The sequence below is a fragment of the Phoenix dactylifera genome, chromosome 18, assembly GCF_009389715.1.
Source record: "Phoenix dactylifera cultivar Barhee BC4 chromosome 18, palm_55x_up_171113_PBpolish2nd_filt_p, whole genome shotgun sequence".
NCBI classification, from domain to species: domain Eukaryota; kingdom Viridiplantae; phylum Streptophyta; class Magnoliopsida; order Arecales; family Arecaceae; genus Phoenix; species Phoenix dactylifera.
Window position 1 is genome coordinate 4,262,015 of NC_052409.1, and position 27,775 is coordinate 4,289,789.

General features: G+C 37.1%; 3 protein-coding genes across 10 annotated transcripts; 2 read left to right on the plus strand and 1 right to left on the minus strand.

Moving 5' to 3' along the window:
- The first annotated feature begins 1,982 nt into the window (after nucleotides 1–1,982).
- LOC103698339 (catalase isozyme 2-like) lies at nucleotides 1,983–7,051 on the plus strand. The gene is made up of 8 exons (XM_039115457.1): nucleotides 1,983–2,145; nucleotides 2,788–2,884; nucleotides 4,440–4,717; nucleotides 4,823–5,599; nucleotides 5,695–5,784; nucleotides 6,325–6,392; nucleotides 6,495–6,588; nucleotides 6,700–7,051. Exons 1-8 carry the CDS (start codon nucleotides 2,083–2,085, stop codon nucleotides 6,757–6,759), a joined length of 1,527 nt encoding a protein of 508 aa, XP_038971385.1. The 5' UTR covers nucleotides 1,983–2,082; the 3' UTR covers nucleotides 6,760–7,051.
- Nucleotides 7,052–7,540: 489 nt separating this feature from the next.
- Nucleotides 7,541–17,882, minus strand: LOC103698332 (transcription factor MYB3R-5-like). Of its 7 annotated transcripts, none has more exons than XM_039115453.1 (9): nucleotides 17,713–17,875; nucleotides 17,454–17,574; nucleotides 16,611–16,665; nucleotides 15,986–16,043; nucleotides 14,925–14,995; nucleotides 14,729–14,832; nucleotides 12,238–12,366; nucleotides 9,540–10,732; nucleotides 7,541–7,898 (listed from the first exon to the last, which is right to left on the minus strand). In XM_039115453.1, exons 2-8 carry the CDS (start codon nucleotides 17,570–17,572, stop codon nucleotides 9,547–9,549), a joined length of 1,722 nt encoding a protein of 573 aa, XP_038971381.1. In that variant the 5' UTR covers nucleotides 17,573–17,574; nucleotides 17,713–17,875; the 3' UTR covers nucleotides 7,541–7,898; nucleotides 9,540–9,546. The 7 variants fall into 7 exon arrangements, 6 of the variants coding, with proteins under 6 accessions (XP_038971381.1, XP_038971379.1, XP_038971383.1 ...); XM_039115451.1 differs by having other exon boundaries at nucleotides 14,925–15,019; XM_039115452.1 differs by having other exon boundaries at nucleotides 7,797–7,883; nucleotides 14,925–15,019; nucleotides 17,713–17,877.
- A 1,861-nt stretch (nucleotides 17,883–19,743) lies between these two features.
- On the plus strand, nucleotides 19,744–27,438 carry LOC103698360 (elicitor-responsive protein 3-like). Of its 2 annotated transcripts, none has more exons than XM_008780366.4 (5): nucleotides 19,744–19,982; nucleotides 22,045–22,110; nucleotides 24,936–25,062; nucleotides 25,327–25,441; nucleotides 27,093–27,438. In XM_008780366.4, exons 1-5 carry the CDS (start codon nucleotides 19,916–19,918, stop codon nucleotides 27,156–27,158), a joined length of 441 nt encoding a protein of 146 aa, XP_008778588.2. In that variant the 5' UTR covers nucleotides 19,744–19,915; the 3' UTR covers nucleotides 27,159–27,438. The 2 variants fall into 2 exon arrangements, with proteins under 2 accessions (XP_008778588.2, XP_038971386.1); XM_039115458.1 differs by lacking the exon at nucleotides 27,093–27,438 and adding an exon at nucleotides 26,911–27,037.
- Nucleotides 27,439–27,775: the final 337 nt, after the last annotated feature.

Consider the following 27,775-nt stretch of genomic DNA (forward strand, 5'->3'; position numbering starts at 1 on the left):
GCAACAGTGAAATCAAACAATGATCTGCGACTGGTGTGATCGCTAAGAACACAAAAGTGACCTAAAAAAATTCGGACAAAACTATGTTCTTAAATTATAAGACAAACCTAGAATTATAAAAAGACAAAAGGAGAAGAATCATCCTGTAAAATATGACTCCAAAAACAATTAGAATCGCAAAAGAACAAAACAACCCCTTCATGTGGCTTCCTTTCTAAGGGCTTCCTCCTCTCCTCTTCTTTTCTATTTTATTTTATTTTATTAATCATATGAATAGGGGTGCAAATAGGTCGGATCAGGTCGGGTCATGAGTAACTCCGACCCAACCTAATTTTTTGTTCAGATTCTAATTTTGGATCCAAACTCGATCCAATAGAAAATCAGGTCGGCTCAGGTCGGGTCCATCGTTATAATTTTTGACCTAATGGGTCATTTGAGTTTGGTCGAATCCATGTATAATCCGGACCCAACCCAAAAAATTTAGGACCGGATCGGGTCAACCCCTCCATGGCTTCAAAATTTGTGTTTGCACCTCTACGGGCTGCAGTCCATGAGTCCAAAAAATTTATAGATTCGGATCAGATCGGATCGAATTGTAAGATTGAAAATTCAAAATAACCTAAATTTCAAATAGGTCGAGTCGAATCTGAATTCAATAAACTCAAACCTGATCCGAAAAATAAAACGAATTCAATTAGGATCTAATCCAATCCCATGGATCCTCCAAAATAGGTCGAATCGTATCTAAGCAGGTCAAGTCATTAGTAAACCTAATTCATGTACAGCCTTACATATGGTCCCATGGGGCTGGACGCAATGTGCTGCACATTCTGACAATTAGAAATGTCATCAAGTTTGAGCTGGGGTGTCACATGCAGTAACCTAGACGAAAGGTGTCGGATATTTTTTGTTGAATATGATGCAATCTAATAAAAGGCGGTGGGGACAGTGCGAAGATAAGATCTATTCGGCACTGCATCTAAAGGAAGGTCTGGTCCCCAATCTCTATCCACGCAACTCTCACCTGCGGTTGTGATTTTGGTGTATTTCCAAGTGGTTGCATCCATTTTCCTTTTGAGTATGAGCCCTTTATTCAAACCTTGAGGGATGCCATTATAAAAATATATTTTTCTACACAGAAAAATATAATAAAAAACGAACAATCTACACAGGAAAAATATATTTATTGTATCTACGTACCAAATGACAAAAGTATTCCCATACAGGTACATCCATCTAGTGCAATATACAACAATATTCTTGTTATTTACATAGTCAAGCTGATTGATCCCCGGGAACAAATAGCTAGCCGTGCGCGTCCGCGAATACATGGACACTATTGTTTCCTTTTTATATCTACGGCTGAAAATTTTGGCCAAACACTTTTGTTTCCCTTTTATACCTACGGCTGAAAATTCTGGCCAAACAAAAAAATGGCAGGTTCTGATTGATATTATTCTGCCGCAGCAGATTATTTAAAATGGTTAGGAGATACAGAATCAGTACTACAATTTGTAGGCTAAAGTCACAGGCCGATCATAGCATATGTGATTAAATTTAAATAGATTCAGACCTTTATCTTAGCTATAATGCCAAAACTTAAATAGAAAGTATGTGAGGATCCATATGAGCATGCGTTTAGTACCATATCAGTTATATATTAGGTAGATTTTAGATACTTGTATGGGAAAAAAAAAAAATCTAATGATGATATTTTCAGTTAATGTGACAAAATTAGACACAATTGGATATGAATCGATGCTTTCGAAAATCCTGCGTTTTACATCCTCCAGCCGAAGAGCTGTTTACAGTTTGGTCCCCCGTTTCATTCAGCTTTTAATTCAAGGGGACACCCTGGGCCGCGAGTTGTTGTGTTCTCTCCTTCTTTTCTCCATTATTACGTACGGTGTGAGATAAGATCGAGCGCCTGTCCGTTTATAATTTGCCATCATTCCACAGATTGGATCGCCATATCAGGCTACCTGCCAGAATCAAAGGTGTCTCCAGTCTGGCCCTTGGGTGGGTGAGATGCAAAGCTGGGAGACGAACTCTTCCATTATTTAACACCCAGAGTCAGAGAAGATGGGAAAGGAGCGCAAGGAGGCTCACCACTTTCAGTCCCAAGAGGCCATGGATCCCTACAAGGTAATATATAGCTCTGCACCTTCTTCTGCTAGTCTCTGATCACTTTAGCTTGGATTCTAATTTGCGGAAGGTGACGAGTTGAAGAAGTGCAGCATACATCACCAACTCCCATGCCATCTGTCCATATTTGGATCATAACTCCAAGCTCGTAGGAATGATGTGATCTCGTAGTCGCATGCACAATAGGAAGGCCAGTTATAGAATAAACCTCTGTAAGTGATCAACAAGCCAGGCACCACCTTGGCTAGTAGATTCATCCTTTGATACGAGTAACATGGTAAAATAGTTTTGTATTTTTGTTTTTTCTCTTTCACTTGACGATGGCATCTCACCACCGGCAATACTAACATAATTCCATCGATAAATCTTTAAGTGAACTGGCAGCTGGGAATTTTTCTTTCCTTCCATGCATCAAGTAAAACTAGTAATTTAAAAATTCTAAATTTCTTTGTTTTAGCCTATTCTTTTCCTCCTCTTCAAGGACATCGATCCTTGGGCTCTGCTGCTGCGGTAATATTTTTAGCCCGTAGAGTTCATCTGTCGTTGGGAGATGGATTTTAGATTACTTTCCACCGAACTTTAGCTTGGTTTAATGGCCTTTAATTTTATGTTGGTGTTGATATAATTTTCTTTTATTTTCAGTTTCGTCCGTCAAGTGCTTTCGACACCACTTACACGACCACCAATGCTGGTGCGCCCGTTTGGAACGATGACCAGGCACTAACCGTGGGACCAAGAGGTGATTTCCTTTTTTTTTCTTTTTTCTTAAAGCAAATATGTGTACGTTGCCTCTAAAATCTAAAAACATCTCATCCCTTAAACTACCCACCCCCCAACTCCACAAGAAAAAAAAAAAGAAAAAGAAAGGAGAGGAACATGTAAAATTTAGATGTGTGTCTGTCACAAATGCATGGACTCATGTTCGAAAAACAATATATATGATTTTTTTTTATCTTAGTTGATTTTATAAAAAACTATGCATCACAACCCATCTGCTATCCATGCACCGTGGTCTTTCCTTTTTAGCTGATGCACAAAAGAACACAGTTGTGCGTGCTGATAAGTGATAAGCATAATCTTGGACATATCATTGGAGAGATCTAATTAAGTCTCAGATATGCACTTGAGATATCTCGACCCTAATCAGGCTAATTTTGAATATGGAACAAAAGCTGTGAGGACCGTGCGGGCGTATGTTTAATCCCACATCGGTTGTTTGCTGGATAAATCTTGGGTACTTATACAAGATCAAAAAATTCAAATAATATCATCCAGCTAGCCATTTTGGGTGAGATCTTGGGTTGTTACAAATAGTATCAGAGCAGACCCAGCTCATAACTTATGTAGACTAAGGAACATTACATCACAAATCCATTGAGACTGACCACAAGCTGATCGTGATGTTTGTGATTAGATTTTGAATGGATTTGAACCCTAACGAGGACGTTAGAACTTAAACGGAGAAAGTATGTGAGGATCCGTGCGGACGTGTGTTTAATCCTACATCGGTTATTTACTGGATAGATCGTGGGTATTTATATAGGATCTTAGCTCCAAAAACAATATATATGATTTTTTTTATCTTAGTTGATTCTATGAAAAACTATGCATCACAATCCATCTGCTATCCATGCACCGTGGACTTTCCTTTTAGCTGATGCACAAAAGAACACAGTTGTGCGTGCTGGTAAGTGATCAGCATAATCTTGGACACATCAGTGGAGAGATCTAAGTCTCAGATATGCACTTGAGATATCTCGGTCCTAATCAGACTAATTTTGGATATGGAACAAAAGCTATCAAAAGCTAACTACCACAAAAAGGTAGCAAACGGGCTCGTAAGAATTTGTCTAAAGATCTATACAGAATGCTTGTAGAGATCTATCTAGCTCTCACAAAAACTTAGCTAAGGCCATTCACAAAGTAATTCTCCCAAAAAAATAGGGAGGACGCAGGAGTCCCATATTGAGCCAGTTTGACTCAATAGCTAACAAAGGATGCTGAACAAGCACCAACTGGATCAAATCTAATGATTTGTTTTATGGAGAAGATGAGCTTGTGCCACTTCCTTATCTCTAGTTGGAAGCACATATTTTGGATATATAAACGGATCGATCCAACCTAAAGCAACAGTGGCTACAAGGCCTAATATTTCCTTCGCACATCTCGGGAAGAAGGTGGTCTTGGGCTTGTCAAACTCCGGCGGCAGTTTGTTGGCCAGTATACACATACTAAGCTATACCAAGCTTTGGTTCCGGCGTCCGTTTGATCGATTCAATTCCATTAATGGACAGGACCCATTCTCCTGGAGGACTACCATTTGATCGAAAAGATTGCCCATTTTGCCCGGGAGCGCATTCCAGAGCGCGTTGTTCATGCCAGGGGCGCCAGCGCCAAGGGCTTCTTTGAATGCACTCATGATGTCACTCACCTCACCTGTGCCGACTTCCTCCGTGCACCCGGCGTCCAAACTCCGGTCATCGTTCGTTTCTCTACCGTCATTCATGAACGTGGAAGCCCCGAAACCATTCGAGACCCTCGCGGTTTCGCCGTCAAGTTCTACACTAGGGAGGTAACGCACTTCTTCTCCATATTCTATCAAATACCATGAAGCAAGCATGTTCATGCATGCTTTGGTTAAGCCTCTAACGTAACTCGAGTTTTGTTTTGACTTCAGGGCAATTGGGATCTCCTGGGAAACAATTTCCCAGTGTTCTTCATTCGCGACGGTATTAAGTTCCCCGACGTGATCCATGCCTTCAAACCCAACCCCAAGTCCCACATCCAGGAGTACTGGAGGGTCTTCGACTTCCTGTCGCACCACCCGGAGAGCTTGCACACATTCTTCTTCCTCTTCGATGATGTCGGCGTTCCATCCGACTACCGGCACATGGAAGGCTTCGGTGTCAACACTTACACTTTCATCAACAAGGAGGGGAAGGTTCATTACGTGAAGTTCCACTGGAAGCCGACCTGTGGGGTGAGGTGTTTGTCAGAGGAAGAGGCAATAGTCGTCGGTGGCAAGAACCACAGCCATGCTACTCAGGATCTCTGTGAGTCCATTGCTGCAGGGAACTATCCCGAATGGAAGCTCTACGTTCAGGTCATGGATCCTGACCATGAGGACCGCTACGACTTCGATCCGCTCGACGATACCAAGACCTGGCCTGAGGATATTCTGCCCCTCCAGCCGGTCGGCAGGCTGGTCTTGAACCGAAACATCGACAATTTCTTTGCGGAGAATGAGCAGCTCGCCTTCGGCCCGGGGCTTGTTGTGCCTGGGATCTATTACTCTGACGATAAGATGCTTCAGTGCAGGGTTTTTGCCTACGCTGACACCCAGAGGTACAGGCTCGGGCCGAACTACTTGATGCTTCCAGTGAATGCGCCAAAATGTGCTTTCCACAACAATCACTTTGATGGACTGATGAATTTCATGCAGAGGAACGAGGAGGTGTTCTTCTTTCATAAACTCTAGTCTTCATTTAATGATTCCTCCCTTGTTTCTTCTTGGAATGAAGAGGTGACTGGTTTTACTTTGATTTGAAGGTGGATTACTTCCCTTCAAGGCACCATCCCCTTCGACATGCAGAGAGGTTTCCCATTCCTTCCCGTGTGGTCACCGGCAAGCGAGAGAAGGTGAGATCCTTACGGAAATTATCTAAACCGTCGCATTAATTGCAGATCTTCTCTGTTATAGTATGACTTTATATTGTTTCTGGATTCCGGGTGTTGTTCTGTTTTTTATTTTTTTATTTTTTGGAAAAGGACAACTGGATTTAGAATCTAAAACAACAGAAAATCCTCATCTAGAACATGTTTGGCTAGTTCTTCAGAAGATCAGTTATCTGTTGTGCCCATAAATAAGCAGAGCAAGATGGTTCTATATCAATTTCTCTCATGGAATGCCTGCTGGTGATCAAAAAGGTTGACTTTCCAACTGCCCCTATAGAAATGATTAGGATGCATAGAAATGACTTGCAGAGAGTTTCTAACAATAATGTGTAACCTGTGGATCAACCAAGTAGTAGTACTATATATATTTTAGGGTGAGAAGCCTAATGAAATAATTAAATTCTTCCTATGGCTTTCTGCTGGTAGTTACTGTTAATTTACCATTGCAGTGTGGATTTCCTCCACTATCTGATTTCACAATCCATTTTTGTTGGATCAATGCAGACAGTAATTCCCAAGCAAAATGATTTCAAGCAACCAGGGGAGAGATACCGCTCCTGGGCGCCCGATAGGTATTGTGACTGCTATACTCCATCCATTTATCATACATGCATAACAAACTAATGATATGTTCTAGTTTCTTTAACATGCAAACTGCATAATATTCTTCTCAGGCAAGAGCGATTTGTCCGTCGATGGGCCGAGGCATTGGGGCACCCTAAGGTCAGCCATGAACTCCGTAGCATCTGGATCACATACCTGACACAGGTGAGGCTACTCTTTCTCCCTGTTGTTTGAATTCCCATTGCCATTAACTGTCAAAACTAGTGCACTGGTTTTTCTCTGCATTCATTCCTCGTTGCTACTTTATGGCTGCAGTGTGATGTATCACTGGGTCAGAAGGTTGCGAATCGCCTCAATGTCAAACCAAGCATGTGACAAGGATGCAGATGCTGAGCCATATGCTACATGTTTGTGCAGAGTATGATGTGTCTATGCCAATCAGAGTTCAGTTCATCAGAACAAGGCTCCTTGAGTGTAGTAACTATCAATAAGGTGACTATCTAGTTATCAGAAAAGAAAAACCAATGCAACTATTTCAGCACCATGCTGTACTTATAGATCTAAATGGCATCTAAATGGCACCATGTTTGTCTGATTAATAGTTGGACTTGATTGGGAGAGATTCTGCATTAATTTCCTTCAGGAAATCCGAATATTATCATTCTAATGATGGATGATTGTAGGAGAGCTATAAGTATGCTTGCTGGATGTGTATGTACTTGGGCTCTTGAACTTTTGGTACAAAAGGTTCAGCCTCAACCCCCTGACATCATTTACAAGTACGGATTTACATAATACATGCAGAGGCACTCACAATCTACGAACCCACACAGATCTCTGTCGAACCTTCAACATTAGTTTCTCGTGATCAATGTGAGTTCAGACACCTTAAGGCTTAATTTCATAGTTTTGTCTCAAATTAGTTTTGTAATAAATGCAGTGCATGGAATTGAAGCCCCGGGACAAGGGCAAAGTCGAAACAGAATCGAACAGTTCAGTTGGTATCCAGTCCCATTTTCTTGGATATGCAAATCTTTCTGGAATCAAAATGCTCGCTACCATTCCTCATATCTTTCTGGAATCGAATTTGTTTGCTAGCATGCCTCTGACATTGCAATAGATAAAAAAAGTGTGGGAGAAAAATGAGAAGAATGTATAGAAGGGTTCAAGACAAAAACCTCCATAGAAGAAAGATAAATTAAATATGTGAAAATTTTAGCTACAGAAAGAAAGAACATAAGATTAGAAAATCTAGTGCTCCCTACTTGCACGTTCAATGAACTTCTTAATCACCTATGTACAGGAAAGACCAAATGTGCATCAAATATTGCCATAACTTCATATTCCCAGAATTTACAGGAGAGCATAGTGGAGATTGCAGCTTAGCATCAATAACATAGCACAAGACTGCTTGAAACTGGTTATGGGGCCTAATAAAACTCATGGCTTTCTTCTGAGTGAAATCAGTTCTACTCAGTCGAGGGAGAGGAAGTAACCATCTGCAATAAACCAACCTGGATGCAACTCAAAGATATCAACATGATGGTTAAGGACAGAATATGAAATTCTGCAAAAGGCCAAATGAAGTTTGAACTTTAGATTTTGTCGTATCTACAGTAACCATCTTTCTTCTCAAGATCTATACATTGGCACCATATAATGAATTATCTTAAATATATGCTAGCGTTGAAACTTGAAACTGAAATAATGAGGTTAATTGAAAAACTAAGTTTTTGTATTGCAAAAGCTGAAATCACACCAGATAATTTGTTGTTCGTTCTTTAACTTGTTCTTCTAATATATAGGACTAGTAAAAATATATATCTTCAGTTCTCTTCTTTGTTTTATTCAGCCAGAGTTGAATGTACTTGAACATGCTGGACAGAATCTTAAGATACAAGGGGGTTGCAGAAACATAATACGTATCAAATGAAAAGGAAGCAAAGAAATAAAACCCAAAAGCTTACGAATGGACATATAAGCACAACAGGATAATTAGAATTTCCAAAATGGTCATGACAGGTCAAAGAAAAACGGGAGGGGGCGCATGTGGAAAGATAGAAATGATATGTCAACAAAGGCCTCAACATATAGAGAGACAGGAGATTAGGTCACAGCCTCATTTCTTTAATTCGGCAGGTTGTGACAATTGAATCTAGTGATCATAATTGTGATTGGTGGATAGTCTCACAAGCATTTCTGAAAATAATCTTGCAAAGGTCCAAAGACAAAAATGCCAGCCTATGATACCACGAAACCTACAAAGCAAGTGTTCAGGTGGCCATAATGTTCATCAAGACAAAAAGCTACACAGATGGACTCATGCAACAAGTTACCTAACTCATTTGAAGATCCATAAGCAATATATAAACTCATTTGAAGAATGTTCTGTTAAGTGGGGACCTCCAGTTACCTAACTCCTTGTACAGAACGCTGAAAAGGGTAATTATTTTATTCCTTGCTAATCTTCTTCTCGGTCCTAAAACGAACTTGTTTACTTCTTCAAAAGGCTAATGAAGAATAAAATGGCACACAGAGGCAGCAATACTTATGACATGTACAGCAAAACAATCATGAAATGTTCGCATATATTAAAACTAGTATAACATGACATGTTTGTTATCAGGTACTCACTAGCTCATGTTTACTTTCATGTCATGACATGTATAGCAAAACAAACACATTTTAAAAAAAAAACTTCAAAAGGCTTTCAGCCTTGGGATATGGGGCTGGCAAAGCAGATGCTCATCAATATTATGTTTTCACCCCATCATCTTACATGTTTTTCACTATAAGATAGGGGATTGAACTACCTAATCTACATGTTATAGCATGGTAAAACTAGTAATAACAAACTAGCATCACAAAATGGTGAAGTATATGATAACCTAAGGCACTGTAGAAAACTAAACAAGTGATGGAATCAGCAACTCGATATCTTATATTGTTCTTTTACAACATAAGGAACAGTAAAGCATATTTAAACAGAGAAACATATAATTGATGATCAGTCAGATAATGAAATGTAAATACAGAACAGAAAACAAACATATGCTAGCAAGTATTGAGAGAATGATTAAGATTGAATCAAGGTATGAAACTAAAAAACCTAAGAAAGCACTCAATAATTGATTCTAATAGCAGGGGCAACCAACCTAGAAATCAAGACTTGAACTCCATATCAAACTCCTCTAGCTTTCTCTCTACAGATTTGGTAGCATCAGAGATATCTGGTTTCTGACAGTCATGAGAGGACTGAGAAAACTGTACAACATGCACAATATCAGTTCTGCTGGGATTAACATGCCTGCGCCTTCTAAAAATTGATGGTGTATTTTTGAAGCTCTTTGCTTCAGCCCTTAGATAAGATATCAGATCCCTTGGACTATAAGTATGATTTAACGACATGTTTGGAAGTGGACAATACTGAGCTAGGTTTTGAGTCTGTCGGATGTAATTCTCCAATTTAGATTTTCTTTCACCTGAAAGAGAGCTTCCTTCATGTGTAAACTGCAAAGCTGGATATGGTAATGAGCCAAAATTTCCACTGTTACAACTGAGAGGTGTGCTAGTGACCTGGTTGTGATCATTGACCATGTCATTTTTATTTAACTGAAAATTTTGCATATTTAAAATATCAGTCTCATAATTTAGATCCATATTTTTGATGGTCAGGTCACTCTTGTCAAAAGCATGTTCCCCTGCGATTTTAGATCTTCTTTTATTTGAGGACTCTTTAGGTAAAACATGGGAACAAAGCTCATAAAAAACAGAAGGCTGTGCTTTGGATTGAATTGTAGGAGTACCACGCAAATCATGACAGGAATCATCTCCATGCAACAAATTGGTCAAATGACATGAGAGCTCAGTGCTGCATGACAAATTAGTTTGGCCACTTGAACATGGACTTGTATCTTCCTGACAATCAGAAGGATTTGCACAAAAAATTGTCTCCGATTTTCTGCTTTTAGGGTCACTTGTCGGACTCAGTTTCTCCTCTAACTTCAAGCATACAGAATCATCTGTTGAAGTAAGTTGATCGTCCACATTGAGACATTTGGAATTTCCAATAAGAGAACGGTCCATACTCAAATCATTCCTTCCTATACTAGCATTTTGAAAATCCAAACCCACCGAGGAAGCCACGAAATGATTATCTACACTTGGTTTCTGATCAGGTGTAACTAGTTTTGCAGGATGCGGTTTGAGTTTTTCCACTTGTTCTTGGAGATTGTTTAATTTAATAGCAGAATTTCCGAATGGCCGACTAAGAATTCCTGATGCCACATATGAGCCCAACTTCTTCTTTAAGGAGCAGTTCCAATGATTCTTTATTGAGTTATCTGCCCTATTAAATACAAATCATCAAATATACACTGATAAATATACATGGGAGTGCACATAATGAGATATGAAATAACAAAGGAAAAAAAGTTCAACTGAATCGATGAATCAATATCTCATGACATCTCAAACACTGCTACAGCTGAATGTCCAATCAGGTAAACTAGAACCTCTATGGATGCTCAAACTAGCTTAAAATATGAACCAACACATGCCATCAAACAACCAGATAAGAATACTATCCTATCAAATGTTGATGAAGAAAAAAACATGTATTCATGATGATTTATCAGATACGTCTACAAAGTTAGCTGATACAAGCAATCTTCTATTTTTCTTTTTACTTAATTTCATGAGATGATGCTTTAAAAATTAAAATATTTAGAAGTCCTTATCATAATACCACTTATGAACATATTACACCAGAAAAAACAGGTGCTGTCCTATCTGTTTAGCGTTGGCTCTCATTAAATGTACATAATTAAAGTTTTGAGAATTGAAAAGAAGGATTCATTTTCTACACCTTCACCAAATCATGGTTAAAAAATATCTAAAATAGCAAGTTTTTTGGTTCTTTTTCTGCCTACCAAACCAAAAAGTAGATGTGAAACAGGTATATACACATTTCATAATGTCAAATTTAGACATTTCATTTTTATTTTCTGGAATACAGTGTTGGACAGGATCATTTAAAGTGACCCTAAAATGTATGATAAGGTTGTAGACGGTATCTATCATGATTTGATAAACATTATTAGTTATTTTCCATAATTTTATATCTTAAAATTATTAGCTGCTTGGCTTCATATTGTTTTTGAAGAACACTATAGCCATTTCAAGATGATTAAAATTATAACACGATGAAAACATTAATCAATAATTACAAGTAACAAAACCATAGCTATAGCATAATCAATTAATCCAATTTAATATAATATTTATTAAAATGACAAAAATTTCCTTTCTTTGATAGCATTTCAGTTCTTATCATGTTTGCCTTTTTTGTTTCTCCATTTTTACACAATATATTATCATTTCTCTATGTTTTTGAGTTCAAAAGGTCGAAAATACTGAAACATTGTGGCTCAGGAGCACAGCAAATGCACTCCAAAACCAAAAGGCCTTGGTCAAAAATGAAAAGTATCTGTGGAAGTGGATATCATATAAAATAAGAAGTCAATGTTTAAAAATTGGTATACTACGCAATGAGTATGAAGCATTTGCATGCCATACATTTCCATATCAGAATCGTGAGTGGCAATATACGGAGAATGTAGCTTCCACATGCCATTTCAGAAGCAATTTAAACATTCAATCTCTACTTAGGCTCTCTATGTCCACTTGTCAAGACAGCAGAACACCTTGTGAACTGATACCAACAAGAAAACCCAGTATTCAGTAGATTGTTTAAGAAATGCACCATGGGCATCACAACAAACATAAATAATCAATGTCCAGAAGAAAACATGAAAAATGGTGTTTACACATGGAAAATAATCATAGCAGTACCTTCCAGGTAAAAACTTGGCTATTTCAGCCCATTTGTTTCCATATATTTGGTGGGAATGCATTAAAGTCACTTCTTCCTCTGGTGTCCATGCATCCTTTTTTATTGCAGGGTTCAAGTGGTTGTGCCACCTAAAAGACAATTGTAAGTTTCCATTACTAAAGGAAAGGGGGCAAAAAGAATATTTGAACACCTAAACATGTTTTTTTTTTAAATTAACTTGAGAAACACAAGCTTGACTATCAAATAAGTCTCTCGTGATAAAGCTTAAGTTCCTGTGGAAGCTTACTTCGCTATTGTGCAGGCTAAAAGAATGTCGCAAAAAATTACATTAAGTAATGACATAAAAATCTGATGATAATCTAGAAATTTTAGTTATTACAGAATATGTAAAATCTTGATGTATGTATAGCCTTTTTTTAAACTTGCTCATCCTTTTTCTCACATGACATCTGAGCACAAACTATGCATTTCCCACTATAGATACTTTCTTGAATCATCTTCCAGCTGTCTACAGAATATCACGACTCATTTCTGATCCCCTTAAGGTCATTTTTCAACAACTTTACTCACATATTAATTATTCAGGTCCTGCTAACTCTCAATAAAATCAGAAATCATCAAAATCATGTGTTCAAGTAAGAATTGCCCTGCTAACTGGGTGAATGCAATATCCAAAAAGCAAGTCTTGGAACAGAAATAGTAATGATGAACTCTCAACTCTGTCAAGTTGATTTAGCTGTAAGAACACCAATAACAACCTTAACATTAGGCCAAAAGAGAAATGGTAGCATAAAAGAAAAGTTATTTACCATTGAAAAGAATTTATATATTAGGCTACACTAAAAGATATCATGCTATGAAGCTATTGGTCATGCTGATAAATTGAATCTGCTAATGTAAAGAGCAATTACAAAAAAATATGATATGCTATAAAGTGTAAACCATGACTTTCGAAGGACTACTACATGGAAAACACAATTGCAACTTCCACAGCCATGCAATTCCTCAAGCAGAGAATGACTAACTCATAAAGAACATATTCCATAATGCCCACTTGTTGCGTGTATGTTGGAGCCTCCTGTTGCCTCAACATAGATCACCCATGAACTTATCGATTGACTAAGATTAACTAAGTTCACTTCATTTCATTTTGTTGAACCACATCAAGAATCAAACTTCCTCAACTAATCCAAGTCAAAATCCAAGCAAGTGCTTAGCCCAGGTTAATACTTTCCCTGTCTCTTGTGAATGAAGAAGAAAAATATAACCCTCTTGCTTTAAGGATAAGACTCTATAAACTGCATACATAGTTGGACGTAAAGTGTTGATTCTACCAATGGAGATAAAGGTGTTAGATATATAGATATGAGACAAAGTGATGGTTATAGTGATACACATCATTCATATTATAAATTATACTGTTGCAGATCAATCTTAGAAAGCATTACTTGAAGAAAGAATCTGAAATCAGCAAGTACATACAGTTGAAACCAACAAAAATTCTGTGTTTATTGCTGCATATAAAACAGGAGAAAAGACTAGAATATTTAAAAGAATATTCCCAGAATAGGTATCCTATCACCTAAGAAAAAGATATTGAAAGTCAACAATCCAAAAAAAGAAAAAAAAGAACAAGATGAAATTTTATAGTAATTGAAAAATAAATATGCATGACCAACAGGCCAATGACATCTAGTCAGGATCCGCTTTATGGTTGTTAGATGTTTTTTTTTCCTATAAACATGAATATTCATAACAAATTTATCCCATCAATCCACAATCAACTATATGAATCCAACTTTTATTAGTTCCTACCCAGAGCAAAGACTCCTTATGGGCATTGTATTTTAATCATCACCCGCCCCCTCCAGCCAAGTGTTCCTTATTTACTCAATTTTGAGTAACCTGAATTAAAATCCCTCCTCCCATTGGTACCTAGAAAAAGTTGAATATATTAACTGGAATTATCTTAGAAACTATAAGAGTGGATAGCTAGACCAGCAAAGCATAGATGATTGTTGAAGTCCCACACGTTATGACTTGTTTAAGTTCTAGATGACTCCTAAGTCAGGTAAAGGACTAGCTTTTGTTAAAAATTCAGGTTTTACAAAGAAACAAAACTTAATAAGATGCATTTAAATTATAAATCCAATGAATGCAAATTTAAGGAGGAACCAGGAAGAACTTAATCACAAAAATATTAACACATAGTTCACAAAAGCAGAAAGAATTATTTTTTAGGTAAAGGGAGGTATTAGACCACTCAACTTTTATTAAAAGGAGTGAGATAAGAAAACAGTTAACCTGATACTCCCTTGAGGTTAGGCAGCAAACAGGGAGGAGGAAAAGAAGAAACAAGTACACATTCAGAGGAGGATACAAGATTTAAGTGTACAGCATAGGTGGTGACAGAAAGAATTAAAAGAAGTGAGATACATATAGCTTTACTTGAACATATGAGATTCTACAATTGTTCTGAACATTATATACCTCTCTCGACATTGCTTGCCTATGCGGCCTGGCAAAGACTTTGCAATGACAGACCACTTCTTAGAACCATGCTTTGCGACTAGCTCAACTATACAGTCATCTTCCTGAAATATCACAGCAGGAGACCCATTAATGCAACCTATAATCATGGCGGAGTTCTTTATTTTCTTGTAGCTAAGAGGATTTTGACATGCACCTCTTTGGTCCAAGCTCCTTTAACTAGCTCGGGATTGAGAACCTTCTGCCAACGATGCAGGCACTGAACATCTGACCTGCCAGGAAAAAGTTCAGCTGAAATGGAAAGGACACTCATCAGATCAAAGCTTGAAACCAAACAAGTGAACTTTGACCTTCTAATATAGAATGAGTAATAATTTAGAGGACAAAAATCATAGTCTTTTCCACCTGATACATAATTAGCAAAGAACATCAAAGAAGTGACTCTAAAAATTAAATCAAATCTATGGAAGAAAAGAGTAGGAAAAATGCACCACGGAGGTTCATAGTTAAATAGGTCAGTAAAGGCAAGCAAAAGTGACTGCAATATGCACCAATTCTCAGAAGGCAAACCCCAAATAGCTGGAATAGCATGCTAGTTTAGCTCAATGGAAGAAAAGGATGCATGGGAATTAGGCTAATGATAGAATCAGAATAACTATCTAAAACACTCTTTCAAGGAAAGTTAGGTGGTACCACTAAGCAGATTACCTAAAGAAGTCTGAAGCATTACAGAGACAGGGACATAAAAGCATTAACCCTCAAAGAGTGGAAGGGAGGGGGAAGTGATAGAGATTCCTAACCCACCATAATATAGAATGCCTACCAAGGGAAACCTGAACCAGCTGCATATGAAAGGAATGCAGAGAATCAAGGAGAAAATCAAGAAAAAAAAACAGTAGACCAGAAGTTCGAAATAACAATACATGTACATCAGCCATCCAGCAGAAGGCTAGAATCTGAGAATTCACAATACCCAATGGCTCACTATTTTTACACTTAATAAATTAACTCTAAATATGCAATCTTTCCTGCATTTAAGAACAGAGGAAAGTTGAATGTAAGGTTAAATTACATCCTTATATGTGTGCGTTTTGCATTATACCTCATCATGTATTAGCAAGTAGTTGCATGATAGTATCAAATACAAACATATAAAGTAAAAACAAAAGATTGCACATATAATTTTGTTGAGCATATTGAGCACACTTGCAAACATGCAGAAATATGTTAAAAGCAAAATGTCTGAAAAGCTTTTACCTATTCTCTTCCAATTTTTCCTGTTCAATTGTTTAACAGCTTTAACCAAAATATCATCCTGTACAAGTTATGGTAATTCGATTAGTAAACGGATAGATGCACGATGGCAGTGTTCTTTATTGCAGTTCTATTTTTTTGGAAATCAGACAAAACATTGTTTAATCAAACAAAGATATAAGATGCACTGAAACTCATTTGTGTCAGGAATTGAAAATATAAGGAGTAGCTAATTCTATAGCCCCTTTTGATAATCCCAGTTGCATGCAGTGGTTAATTTGATGGCATTATGCTTCAAATTTTTTTCATCTCAAATCGCACCAATAACATTTATATGGGATCAAGGTCCGCCGTACCAGTATTGGTTGGCGTACCGGTGGCGGCCTGGACTGGTATGTACCAGTCCCGTATTGGTCCGTACCGGTACGGCAGTCGGCGGCCGGTTTTTCAATGAAAAGCTTCCGGTACCGGATCCCATGCTGCTTCAGTACCGGTCCCTGCTCGGACCAGTTCGTACCAGCCCGTACCGGCCAGTATGGGCCTGTACGGCATACCCTATATGGGATAATAAATGTGTATGCCTGCCAAATAAGATTGTTATGCCCCACAGGCCCATGAAAGTATTCACCTCCTTGTCTGTCCAGCCTCCCTTCATTGATCTCCTAGTAGGACCATTTGTTCTCCTGAAAATTAAGAAAGCAAACATAAATACAATGCCTATCATGCGATGAACCTCACAAACACAGGTGGCATGGAATGGAACAACAATGAGATGGCACACCCCAAGCTAATTTATGCACGACAAACAGATGAAGTATAGTAGACAAAGAACATTAATATACAAAGACTGTAACTAAGGAGACATTAAACTAAAAATGAACCAGCAGAACTTGTCAAAAAAATACAGAGTAGCTCACCTAATTCATTTTTGTTCACAAGAAGTTAACCACTGAAAAGTATACAATTTAAAAGAACCCATAAAGTTTACTCATTCCCAATTCAACAAGGTATGGTTATTTGAACTCAAAAATGAACACAGTCACCATTGACATAGCACTAAATATAAATGAACTTCGTAACTCTCAACTATTCATCAAAAAGATGCAAACTTTGCCCCACAAATCAAACTGGGTCCTCAATGTAATCTTCCAAAAAACAGCTATAACTTGAAAGGACAAAAATGCCAAAATTTCTCTACTCCGTGTGCTCTAAAAAATACGAGCAAAGAAAACATCAAGCTATTACTATGCATTAAGTATACATGAACTTCATATCTCGTCAACTATTCACGATAAAAGATGCAGCCTTTCCACACAAATCGAGACAAAGTATAAAAAAGATGCAATCTTTCTAAAAAGAAGTAACTTGCAACGCAGAAACCTCGAAATTTCTCTACTTGGTGTAGCCTAAACGGATAACAAGTAAAGAATTCGTCAGGAAAGTGAGTGAGAGAGAGAGAAAGTACTTTTACCCAGGAATAGCCTTAGGTGTCGTCTCGCAGCTGCTCTCTGAATCTGGAGAACACGACGGCAGAGAAACTTCCTGAGTCCTATCATCCTTCCCGTGTTCCGTCTTCACTTCTTCCACCATTTCTGTTCTAGATACCGATTACCACAGAAACAGGAAATTCGGGGGAAAAAAATTAACTTAAGAGAATCTATACTACCCTGTTCGAGATCAAAACCAAAAACAGAACACATGATCAAAAGAGAGCTATCTCTGAAATATACCTCCGATCGAACGTTAGGGCTTTACTTCTTTTGGGGGAAAAACATCTTCTTTCGGCCAGATTGGGGGGAAAGAGGGATTCGAAGCGGCGAGATATCGCGGAAAAAAACAGCGAGAGAAAGGAGAAACAGGAGGGCCGAAGAAACGGTAGTATTTATAGGTTGGAGTACGCTGCTCTGCTTCCTTCAAAAGCTTCTCGGTGCCACGTAGCGTACGTTGGAAGGAAAGCGATAAGCTAACGGTGGCGACATTTGCCGATTATTATATTGCCTAAATAACCTTGTATTATCTTATTGTGGAAGGACCTATTAGGTTTATTTTAAAGGAATAAAGGAGGAAGTGAGACACTTTTCCGAGTTTATTTTGGATAACTTTTTCTTATGAGGAACAGCATATTTTTTTTCTTTCTACGACTCATACCAATCTAGTATTGCGTAAACAAAATAGCTATTACGACTTTCTCAACTGCCTCTATGTGTCAACTCCTAAGTTCTAGATGAATCAAATAGAACTTAGCACGGTGTGCGTGGAAGCTCAAAATTTTGACCAAATTTAGATACTTTCTTTGGCTTGCGTTACTGAACAAGCCCCATACCAGATATAACCTTCAAAAGAAGCTTTGTCCATACATTGGTGGGCATAGTCTTTATGGAGGACCGGCAGAATTAATCGACTATATAATGCTCAAGTGCTCTTTCACCTTAAGAATATGGGGTGCCATTTATCTGCAGTTAGGTGCTACAGCTTGCTTTTTTTTTGGCTCTCTATTATGGTAGGTTATTAATTTATTCATTTTTTATTGCACAAAAAATATTCTTATTTTTTATAACTTTTAAAAATATCTTTTTATGTAAAGATATTTTAAAAATATTATATATATATATATATATGGGGATTGATAACATACTCTCTGTTATGGTAGGTTATCAATCTACCCATTTTTCATTGGACAAAAAATACCCTTATTTTTTGTAACTCTTAAAGATGCTTTATGTCTTTTTATAATCTCACCTTAACTCACCCTCTCAACCCCCAATTAATTCTCTCTCCCTCTCTCTCTCTCTCCGGTGTGTGTGTATATGCGTGTGTGTGTGTATTTATGTATGTACATACATATGTATGCATGTATGTATATGTATGTATGTATGTCTATATATGTATGTATGTATGTATATGTGTGTATGTATGTATGTATGTGTGTATGTACGTATGTATGTACGCATGCATGTGTATGTGTGTACGTATGTATGTGTATGTATGTATGTATGTGCATGTATGTATGTATGTATGTGTATGTATGTATGTATATTTATATGTATATGTATGAGAGAGAGAGAGAGAGGGAGAGAGCATTAATTGGAGGGGTTAAGAGGGTGAGTAAATGTAAGATTGTAAAAAGACATAAAGTGCCCTTAAAAGTTATAAAAAGTATGGGTACTTTTTGTCTAATGAAAAATGGGTAGATTGATAACCTACCATAACAGAGAGTAGGTTATCAACCCCTTATATATATATATATATATAAGAGAGAGAGGAAGAGAGTATTAATTGAGAGGTTAGAAGAGTGAGTTAATGTAGGCTTGTAAAAAGATGTAAAATAATATTAAGAGTTAAGAGTTACAAAAAAATAAGAATATTTTAGTCCAATAAACAGTAGATAGAGAGACACTTGGAGGAGCCTCCCCTAGCTCCTCTCATGCTTCATCATGGATCTTCTTGTTTAATGGCTGGTCGGGGTTATATCTTTCGTGCGGAAGAACTGGCCTTTCTTCGCTCGAATTCACCGTTGGATCGTCCACAGCACATCTCTCAAAGCGCTCCGAGTTCCGTCGCTCATTCGCCTACACATATCTTAAATCATAACAGGACCGGTGGATGATCCAACGGCGAAGACACCCCCGATCCGTTCCGAATGCATGATCCCCGGTTACATACTATACTGGACCGGAACCCACCCCGCGCCGGTTTAAACCGCTTCATTTATTCCTTATTTAATCCCACCCCGCGTCCTCGTCGCTGCATACAAAAGGCGCGAGTGGAAGGAGGTGCGAGGGAAGAGAGCCGGTTTAAACCGCATTATTTTTATTCCTTATTTAATCCCACACCGCGTCCTCACCGCATATAGAAGAGACGACAGGAACGAGGTGCGAGGGAAGAGGAAAAAAAATTCCCGAGAAATAGATCAAGGAAAGAAGGAGAGGAAGGATGGTCCAAGGGACGCTGGAGGTGCTTCTCGTCGGGGCGAAAGGTCTCGACGACTCCGATTTCCTCAGTACGTCTCCCTTCCTTCTCTGTTCTCCGATTCTTTTTCTTTTTTCTTTTTTCGTTTTTCTTTTTTCTCCTCGTGATCTTGATTCTTGGCAGGAGCTCTTCCACCGTTCTAAAGATCTATCAGTAGATTTTCTTGTTTTTTGTTTTTTTGTGAAGGGTGTTTAGGGTTGAGGGTTTTTTTTTCAAGAATTCTTATTGCTAGGGTTTTTGGTGGTGTTTGATCGAAGTTTATATGATCTATCGATGGCAGGAATTCTTTAGACGGTCAAAAGATCTCCGTAACAAGAGATTCTTGATCTTCTGCCATGCTTAGGGACGAGGATTTAATTTTGTTTGGAGATTCTTGTTTCTTGGGCTTTTGGTGATGTTTGAAGAAGTTCAAAAGATCTATGGGTCACAGGAATTCTTTAATCAGTTCTCGAGATTTCTATTCTTTTTTTGTACTTAAGGATGGGTATTTGAGTTTCTTTATGACTTCTTGATGCTCAGGTTTTGGTGATGTTCAACAATAATTTGCAAGATTTTATGAGATCTTGATTTAATTATTGTTTTGTTTCGATTTATTATGTGATATTTTATTGTCTTGATCAGTATCTGCAATGTGGTTTAATTGGCCCTGCCCACTGGTAATGGTATGGCTACTTGAAAGTGACTGAAACTAGGAGTTTTGTTCTTGTAACGTAGCAGCATCACGAGGATCTTAAGCTAGATTGAGAAATTCTTGCATTTACCATCAAAGCTTTCGTGGATGCAGTGCATGCTTGTTTTGAGTTCCATTCTATTGACTATTGATCTTGCAACATGTTAAAGGTCGGGAATGTTAATTCCAGAATAATGTAATTAATGTGATTTGGGTGTCTGCTTACTAAGTTAACAGGGATTCACCTATTATATCTAGTGGTACTTATGAACTGATAGCTTTGATAATTCTGGAGCCCTAATTACCTTTTTGTTTTGGTGATAGTTCTTATCAAGATAGCCAAACTTCCTTTCTCTTGGAGATTTTATCCCATGTGATTCTTTGATGGTGATGATAATATATGTTACCACTTTGACTTATTTGATACTCATGATGGTTCATCATTATGGACATCATAAGGTATCGTGTCATTAAACAAGGTTAGAAATATGGGACTAAATCCAATTGGATGAGTAGGGTGGCAACCTGGATTTTTTAATAAGAGTTGTAGCACCAGGGTCTCTCTCTCCAAAGAGAAAGAAAAGAAAAGAAAATATGAAAAAACACTTCCATGCTTAAAGAATCATATCTCGTCCCTATGTGTTGCAAGTTCGTTTTAAATTTTGTTTAAACTGATTAATAGAGTTATATTCAAATGAGCCCATATGACGAAGAGCATTGACTTTAGTGGGTTAAGATGATTTAGATGGAGTTACAGTTGTTATATCTAAGGGTATGAGATTAAATGGCCAACAAATGCTTGAAAGTATCTGCGAAGGGGTAGTTGGATATATTGAACAGGAGTGTCGCCAAAAGTAGAGGTATCCTACAAGCAACATTTATCTCCCAATCTACGAGCATAATTATATACAATCACAAAAGAGTCACCATCCTGTACTATTTGGCTAATGCATATGTTGAGTGCTCAAATGTTAGGGATTGTCAGTGTACAGTTATGATTTATATTCTAATGATTAAATACTTCATCATGTCCAAATCTTTTGGTATAAGCTTTCCAAAATCATTATACTCTAATTATTAATCTCTTCATCATGTCAAACATCATTGTCTAATAGTAGTAATCTCACATAGAACTATTTGAGATGACTAATAGTATGCTTGAATGTTAGTGAGATGACTGTCCCGAGTGTATTTGACCTCTGTTTTTCTATCCCTTTTGATTTAAGTAAAGAATGTCAGCTAGCATATTGATAGGATATCATTTTCTATGCATGTACTTATTTATTTCATGTGTTATTTCTGAATAGGTTATTGCATTTTGAAGTGGGACACGTGATTCACGATTATTTTTCTTTGTTGTTGACTCTGTTGCTCTGCTTTTACACATCATGTTTGATGAATTCTTTTTGCAATTGCCAAGCAGGCAAAATGGATCCTTATGCTATCCTCATATGTCGCACACAGGAGCAGAGAAGCAGTATTGCATCAGGTGCATGTCCAGTCTATGCAATATTGTTAGTTTATGCAGTATGTACATTAATATGTTGTTTTTGCTATGTAGAATACTCTGAAATATGATGGCTTTGGTTTCAAGTTTGAGTAAGCTGTACAAACTCAATATATGACTTCTAGTTTAAGGCTCCTATAATCTGCCTATGTGCAATATGTTAGTGGATGGGGTAATTTATGGATGGATGGGATCCTTCAAAAGTTTGGGAAAGAAAAGTCAACAAAGGGCATAACTTTCATGCTTTTGGGAAGAGGAGAGGCCCAAGTTTGGGGCTTTCTTTTCTTTTTCTTTTTCTTTTTTTTTCGTGTGGCAAGAGACATGGAGTCTTGGATATGAACAGACAAGGAGATGCTCAATAGTTGTTACTATGTTTTAGATATTAGATACATCATTGGAGTTACCCAAGCTGTCTTACTCTTTTGTGCATGTTATCATTTAATTGTTGTAGGTGCATCTGGAGGTTTGAAATTTCATGGTGCATGAATTATCCTTGCTATTTTGATTTTTTTCTTTCACTGAGAATTTTTAGGTGTGCGACATTTCATTAAGAAATATAACAAAGTGCATTTAAGAGCACGTAAAGTTAGAGTAAGCGACCAAGAATTTCAAAATTCTATAACAGTAAAAAAAGTGGTTTCATGTTTTGATGATTTTGGGATTTCAGAAGGCATTTATGCAACACTGTAAACATAGCGACTCAATTCATATAAAGTTGGCTACTTCTAGTTTAATCATATTTCTTTTTCTAATGCGTCAGAATAGCATTCATGTGTTCTGAATCAAACTATAAGGTGATTTAGCATCATGGGACACACGTTATGTGGCATATAGATTTATTACATTTCTGATGGTTCTGCATCTATAGCAAGTACCTTGTTCTTCTAGATTTCCAAAATCAGCTCCTTTCTCTCATTGGTTTTAAATCAATATTTTATTGATTAACTCCCTTGCCTTTGTTTACAATGAAGGTTGCAACCATTATATTCTGGATCTCGGCAAAACATGTACTTTATGATTGTACTGATCAAGGGTCTTAAATCATATTTCATGTTGATATGGAATTACTCTCCAATTTTAATTTCTTATGTTTGACTTCAAAGGTAGTCCAGTGCAACACTCTGCTACTACTTTGATAGCTGCTTTTGAAATTTGATTTCCAATTTTCTTTGTTTGTTCTTAAACATTTTGGATGGCATCTGAGTCAAATTTAAAATACAGTTCAGTTCTTATCGTTGGAGAGCTCAAGAGGCTGCTTTGTTGAGTGCATGCCTCTAATAATCAGATACTTGATCCTGGAGGTACCCTGAAGGAGCATTTATTCATTGGTCTTGCTATCTATTATTTGTCAATTTTTCAGGTTGACATCCAACTCGGTGACACTAGATTTGATCTCTAGTTCTTTCAACTGATTCAAACTTGTCATACCCAGCATCCCAATTGAGAACCATACTTTAATTGAGAACCATACTTTGAGAACCATACTTTGTGGCAAACAATATATTTTCTTAATGGTGGAAATTTTAAGTTGAAGATCTTGGTTTGCCTATTTCTGAGTTATATCTGAATAATAGTGACCATGTGTGCAATAAATAGAATGCACCAGATGTCTCATGTATGAAAGTTCATTTGCTATTTTATAGAGTTAATACCACTATTTCTTTTGCCCGTCTACCAGAATTGGTTCAATGTTTCTTTTTCAGTCTGCATTGTCAATATCTTCACCCTCTTGCTTCCTTTTTTTCTGTTTTCTTTTCTTTCTTTTTTTACTGTGTTCGAGGTATGACTTGGTAATAGGTTTGTATGTGTATATTTTTATGTGTGTATTTGTTGGTGGTCTAGAATCCGGCCGTTGGATGTGACATACTAACTCTAAACTACTTATACACTAAAAATCATCTGATTTGGATACCCCTTACCTATTCATTGAGTGGTCAAAAAAATATGCATTGTTTTGTGTTAGTTAAAGTGTCTATTTTTTGACTATTTGATGCTAGGTTAGGAGTCTCTAAATCACATGATTTTTGGTGTGTAAGTAGCTTCGAGGTAGTAGATCACATCCAAGTTTTTAACAAACTTATGATATGTGAGAACTCATGATTTGTGACTTCAAGACTTCTTATTATTGAAAGAGACATTTTTTTCTAAATACACAATTAACACTTCTTTGTTGTTTCTGCATGTGCAATATGTAGTTACACAATTAACACTCCTCTTCATTTCTGCATATGCAATAAGTGGTTACAATTTGCATCTTCATTACTTGCAGTCACTATCCTTAAAATCTAGCTCTGGAAACACCAAGTGTTTTTTAAAGCAATCTTTCATTCTGCTGTAGAAATAAACAAGTTCCAAGAACAACCTAAAAGAAATATAGAAATTGCGAGCTTAAGTGCACATCGTAATGTATGCAGAATTGGTACACAACTAATAAGATTTCTGACACTTTACCAACATCATTAAATACAAAAGAGCAAGTCTACTCTATTAACCGCTATGATGAATAAAAGAGAAGCATTAAGACATTCTGGGGCAGATTTTCAGTATCTCCATGTGGATTGCCACCAGTTATACTTTTTATTAAGACCTCACTATTATTCCTCTATACTGGGGCAAGCTTTATTTGGAGTGTCATGTCATTCGAAGTTGTTCGTGTGGAACCAGTTTTGTAAGGCTCGAGCTGCAATAAACTTTCAAATATTTATCTTACAGTATTACAATATTAGGTGTTTTATCAATGAGTGAAGTACAATATGTATTCTTTCTAACTTCCTTACTTGTCAAATGTTTGGGGTTGATTGATTCAGGTGCTGGGAGTGATCCTGAATGGAATGAGACCTTTGTATTCACTCTCACTGACCATGTTTCGGAGCTCAGTATCAAGCTCATGGACAGTGATTCTGTTTCAAATGATGATTTTGTGGGAGAAGCAAAGTGAGTGTTTATCATGATCCATATTCCCAATATATATATCAAGAGATGATTGCAATAAGTGCAGTTGGGCATACTGAAATTTTTTTAACTTTTAATGGTCCTAAAACCTGTTTTTGTTATTATCATAGTCTTTGCTATGTTGAGTCATTATTGTGCATGCAATGATTAACAGAAACAGAACATATTCATTGACTGCTGTTTGCTCCAGATGATGTTGGCTTTCTGTTGGAATTTTTAGTTTTGATTCATTGTGCAATTTTCTAGGATTCTTCTTGAACCTCTGTTTATGGAAGGAAGCCTTCCGCCAACTGCTTATAATGTGGTCAAGGATCAGGAATATCGTGGAGAAATCAAAGTCGGTCTCACCTTCACTCTGACGGTATTTTATTCTCAATCACTACCAAACTCATGAAATGCTGAGTCCTTTGGTAATTCACTTTACACTTGCAATGAAAGCGATACCTTTCAACTTCTTGAAAAATGGTTTGAGGTACCATTAGATAATAACAGTATAATTAATATTATAGTTGGTTAGTAGTTGCCTAAATTTTCAAATGAATATTAAAATACATAAACCACCCAATTTATGTAATTGCAACCTTGCAAATCTCTTGTAGAATTTATATTGTAAAGGATATTCTAAAGTGTCATTGGGTAGATGATCTATAAACTGACTCTCTGAACATTATTCTCCATCAATTTTCTGCATCTGCCTTCCTATCATTTTTCCTATCAATTTTCTAAAGTGTCCATCAGCCACAATTGCCAGGTTTTGAGACATTGTGAATGCGCCTAGTCATCCCAAACCAGTATTTGGAACGTGCCTTGCTAACCTGGACCACGCCTCCACCCGCTAACCCAAACCAAGTTTAGGCTTCTCGAACCTTCCAAAGCCTTCTCCCTATCATGAGTTTGTTTTTTCAGAAAAACTTTAACATCGTAAATTTGTTGCTAATTCTTCTGCTTTTTTATGCTTTTAAACTTGCTTATGCTCATCATATTAGCTATTTTTCTGGACCACATTTACCAAAATCACTAATAACTCCATTCTATGTTGCTCTTTATTTTTACGATGCTGACAGATGAAATGTCTTAGTACCATATTCAAATGCTATTTAGGTGCTCCCGGTTCCTGTCATTATGATCCACATCCTCTTTGGACAATCAGAGATGAACGCAAGTACATGTTATCATATCTTATTAGGTGTCACACTTATTCTAGAATCACTAGTCTCGTTGGCAAGAAGCAATCATGGTCATTTGATAGATATACCTTTGCTTCACTCGCCTTGAAGAAGCTTTACGTTGCCTTTTCTTTATCTGATTTGTATAATATATAGAAAACTAGGCTATCTCATGGCCATTGATTTTGGTTGCAGCATTGCATAAATATACATTTTTCGTAAATTTTAATTCTATAATGTTTGATTTGTTCTGCACCTGTGGTTTCTTGGCATTTCAATCTTTATTTCCAAATATCAGTTTTTGTTGTTAAGACCAGGAGCCCTTAAGCTTCAGTATGAACCCCAATATGGATGTGCCCGTATCTCTATGAAGATAGCTGTAATCTTTTGACTTACCCAGCCTCATTTATATTTTTCATTGGGCATTACTTGCGCGGTTAGTGATCATGTCCCATTTATATGAAACCAAAGCTAGGATTTTTATATTATGGATAATTATTATTGGACTAAAATAATTTGAATGAGGACTGCTCAGAGAAAATTAATGACAGATCTCCGTGATTTCATTTGAAGCACTTTTTTTCTTTCTTAGATACTAGAATCACTTTCTAAAAATTTTTAATTACTCAATGATGAATTGGAGTTTGGTTTGTATCATGTTTAGCAATAAAGGATCGCACTGTCCGTCAATCCATAACAAATAGAGCAACTGAAAATATGCAGTGTCTGAAGGGACTGAATTTTCAGCATGTATGGTCAACTTTTGTCATGTTATTCTTCATGGACCGTCAATTGCAGTGATTCTCCTTTGCCTGTCTTTTCTGAGGAAAAAAGTTCTCTTTGCAGGAGAGTTGTCGTGAGCACGGCTGCTGTGAAGAAGAAAATTACGGTGGATGGAGAGAATCTTCCTGAGAGGGGCTTCAGAACATATACTCTGTTTCAGTTGAAAGTTCATCTTTGTCATCAAGCAAGAAAGAATGTTGGATGATTTACTTAAATATGATTGCACTTTTTTTAACTTGTGCAACTGAAAATTTTCTTGGAAGTTTGTTTATTTTGCTATTAATAGTGGTTTGATGTTTTTCTTGAATCTCAGCCTTGATTCCATGCAGTGCAACTGCTCATGTGCTTATGGTAAAATAAGCTTTCGCCTGACAATTTCTAATGAAAAAAGGGGGTTATAAAGCGTTAACAGAAAAGTCTGATTATTTTATTCTTCTTGTCTGACTTTGGATAGCCCAAGAAAGCTTTTCCTTACCTCATTATCCTTCTAGAATAAACTAATCTTATCATCATATGCGTAATATGATTTGTCGATGTAAGAAGAATGGACCAGTGGGCAGTGAGGTGTTACTTGGACTATGTGGCTATTATTTCAACAAATCCTATCATCATATGCATAATAAAAAAGAAGAATGCTGACTACGACGTGCACCTGATCGTTTGCTTTCTAAAATTTGATTCCTTCTACATATGGAGCTTACGGCAGTGGGTAACAATTCTTATATATCTCGGTTCCCACCTCGCAA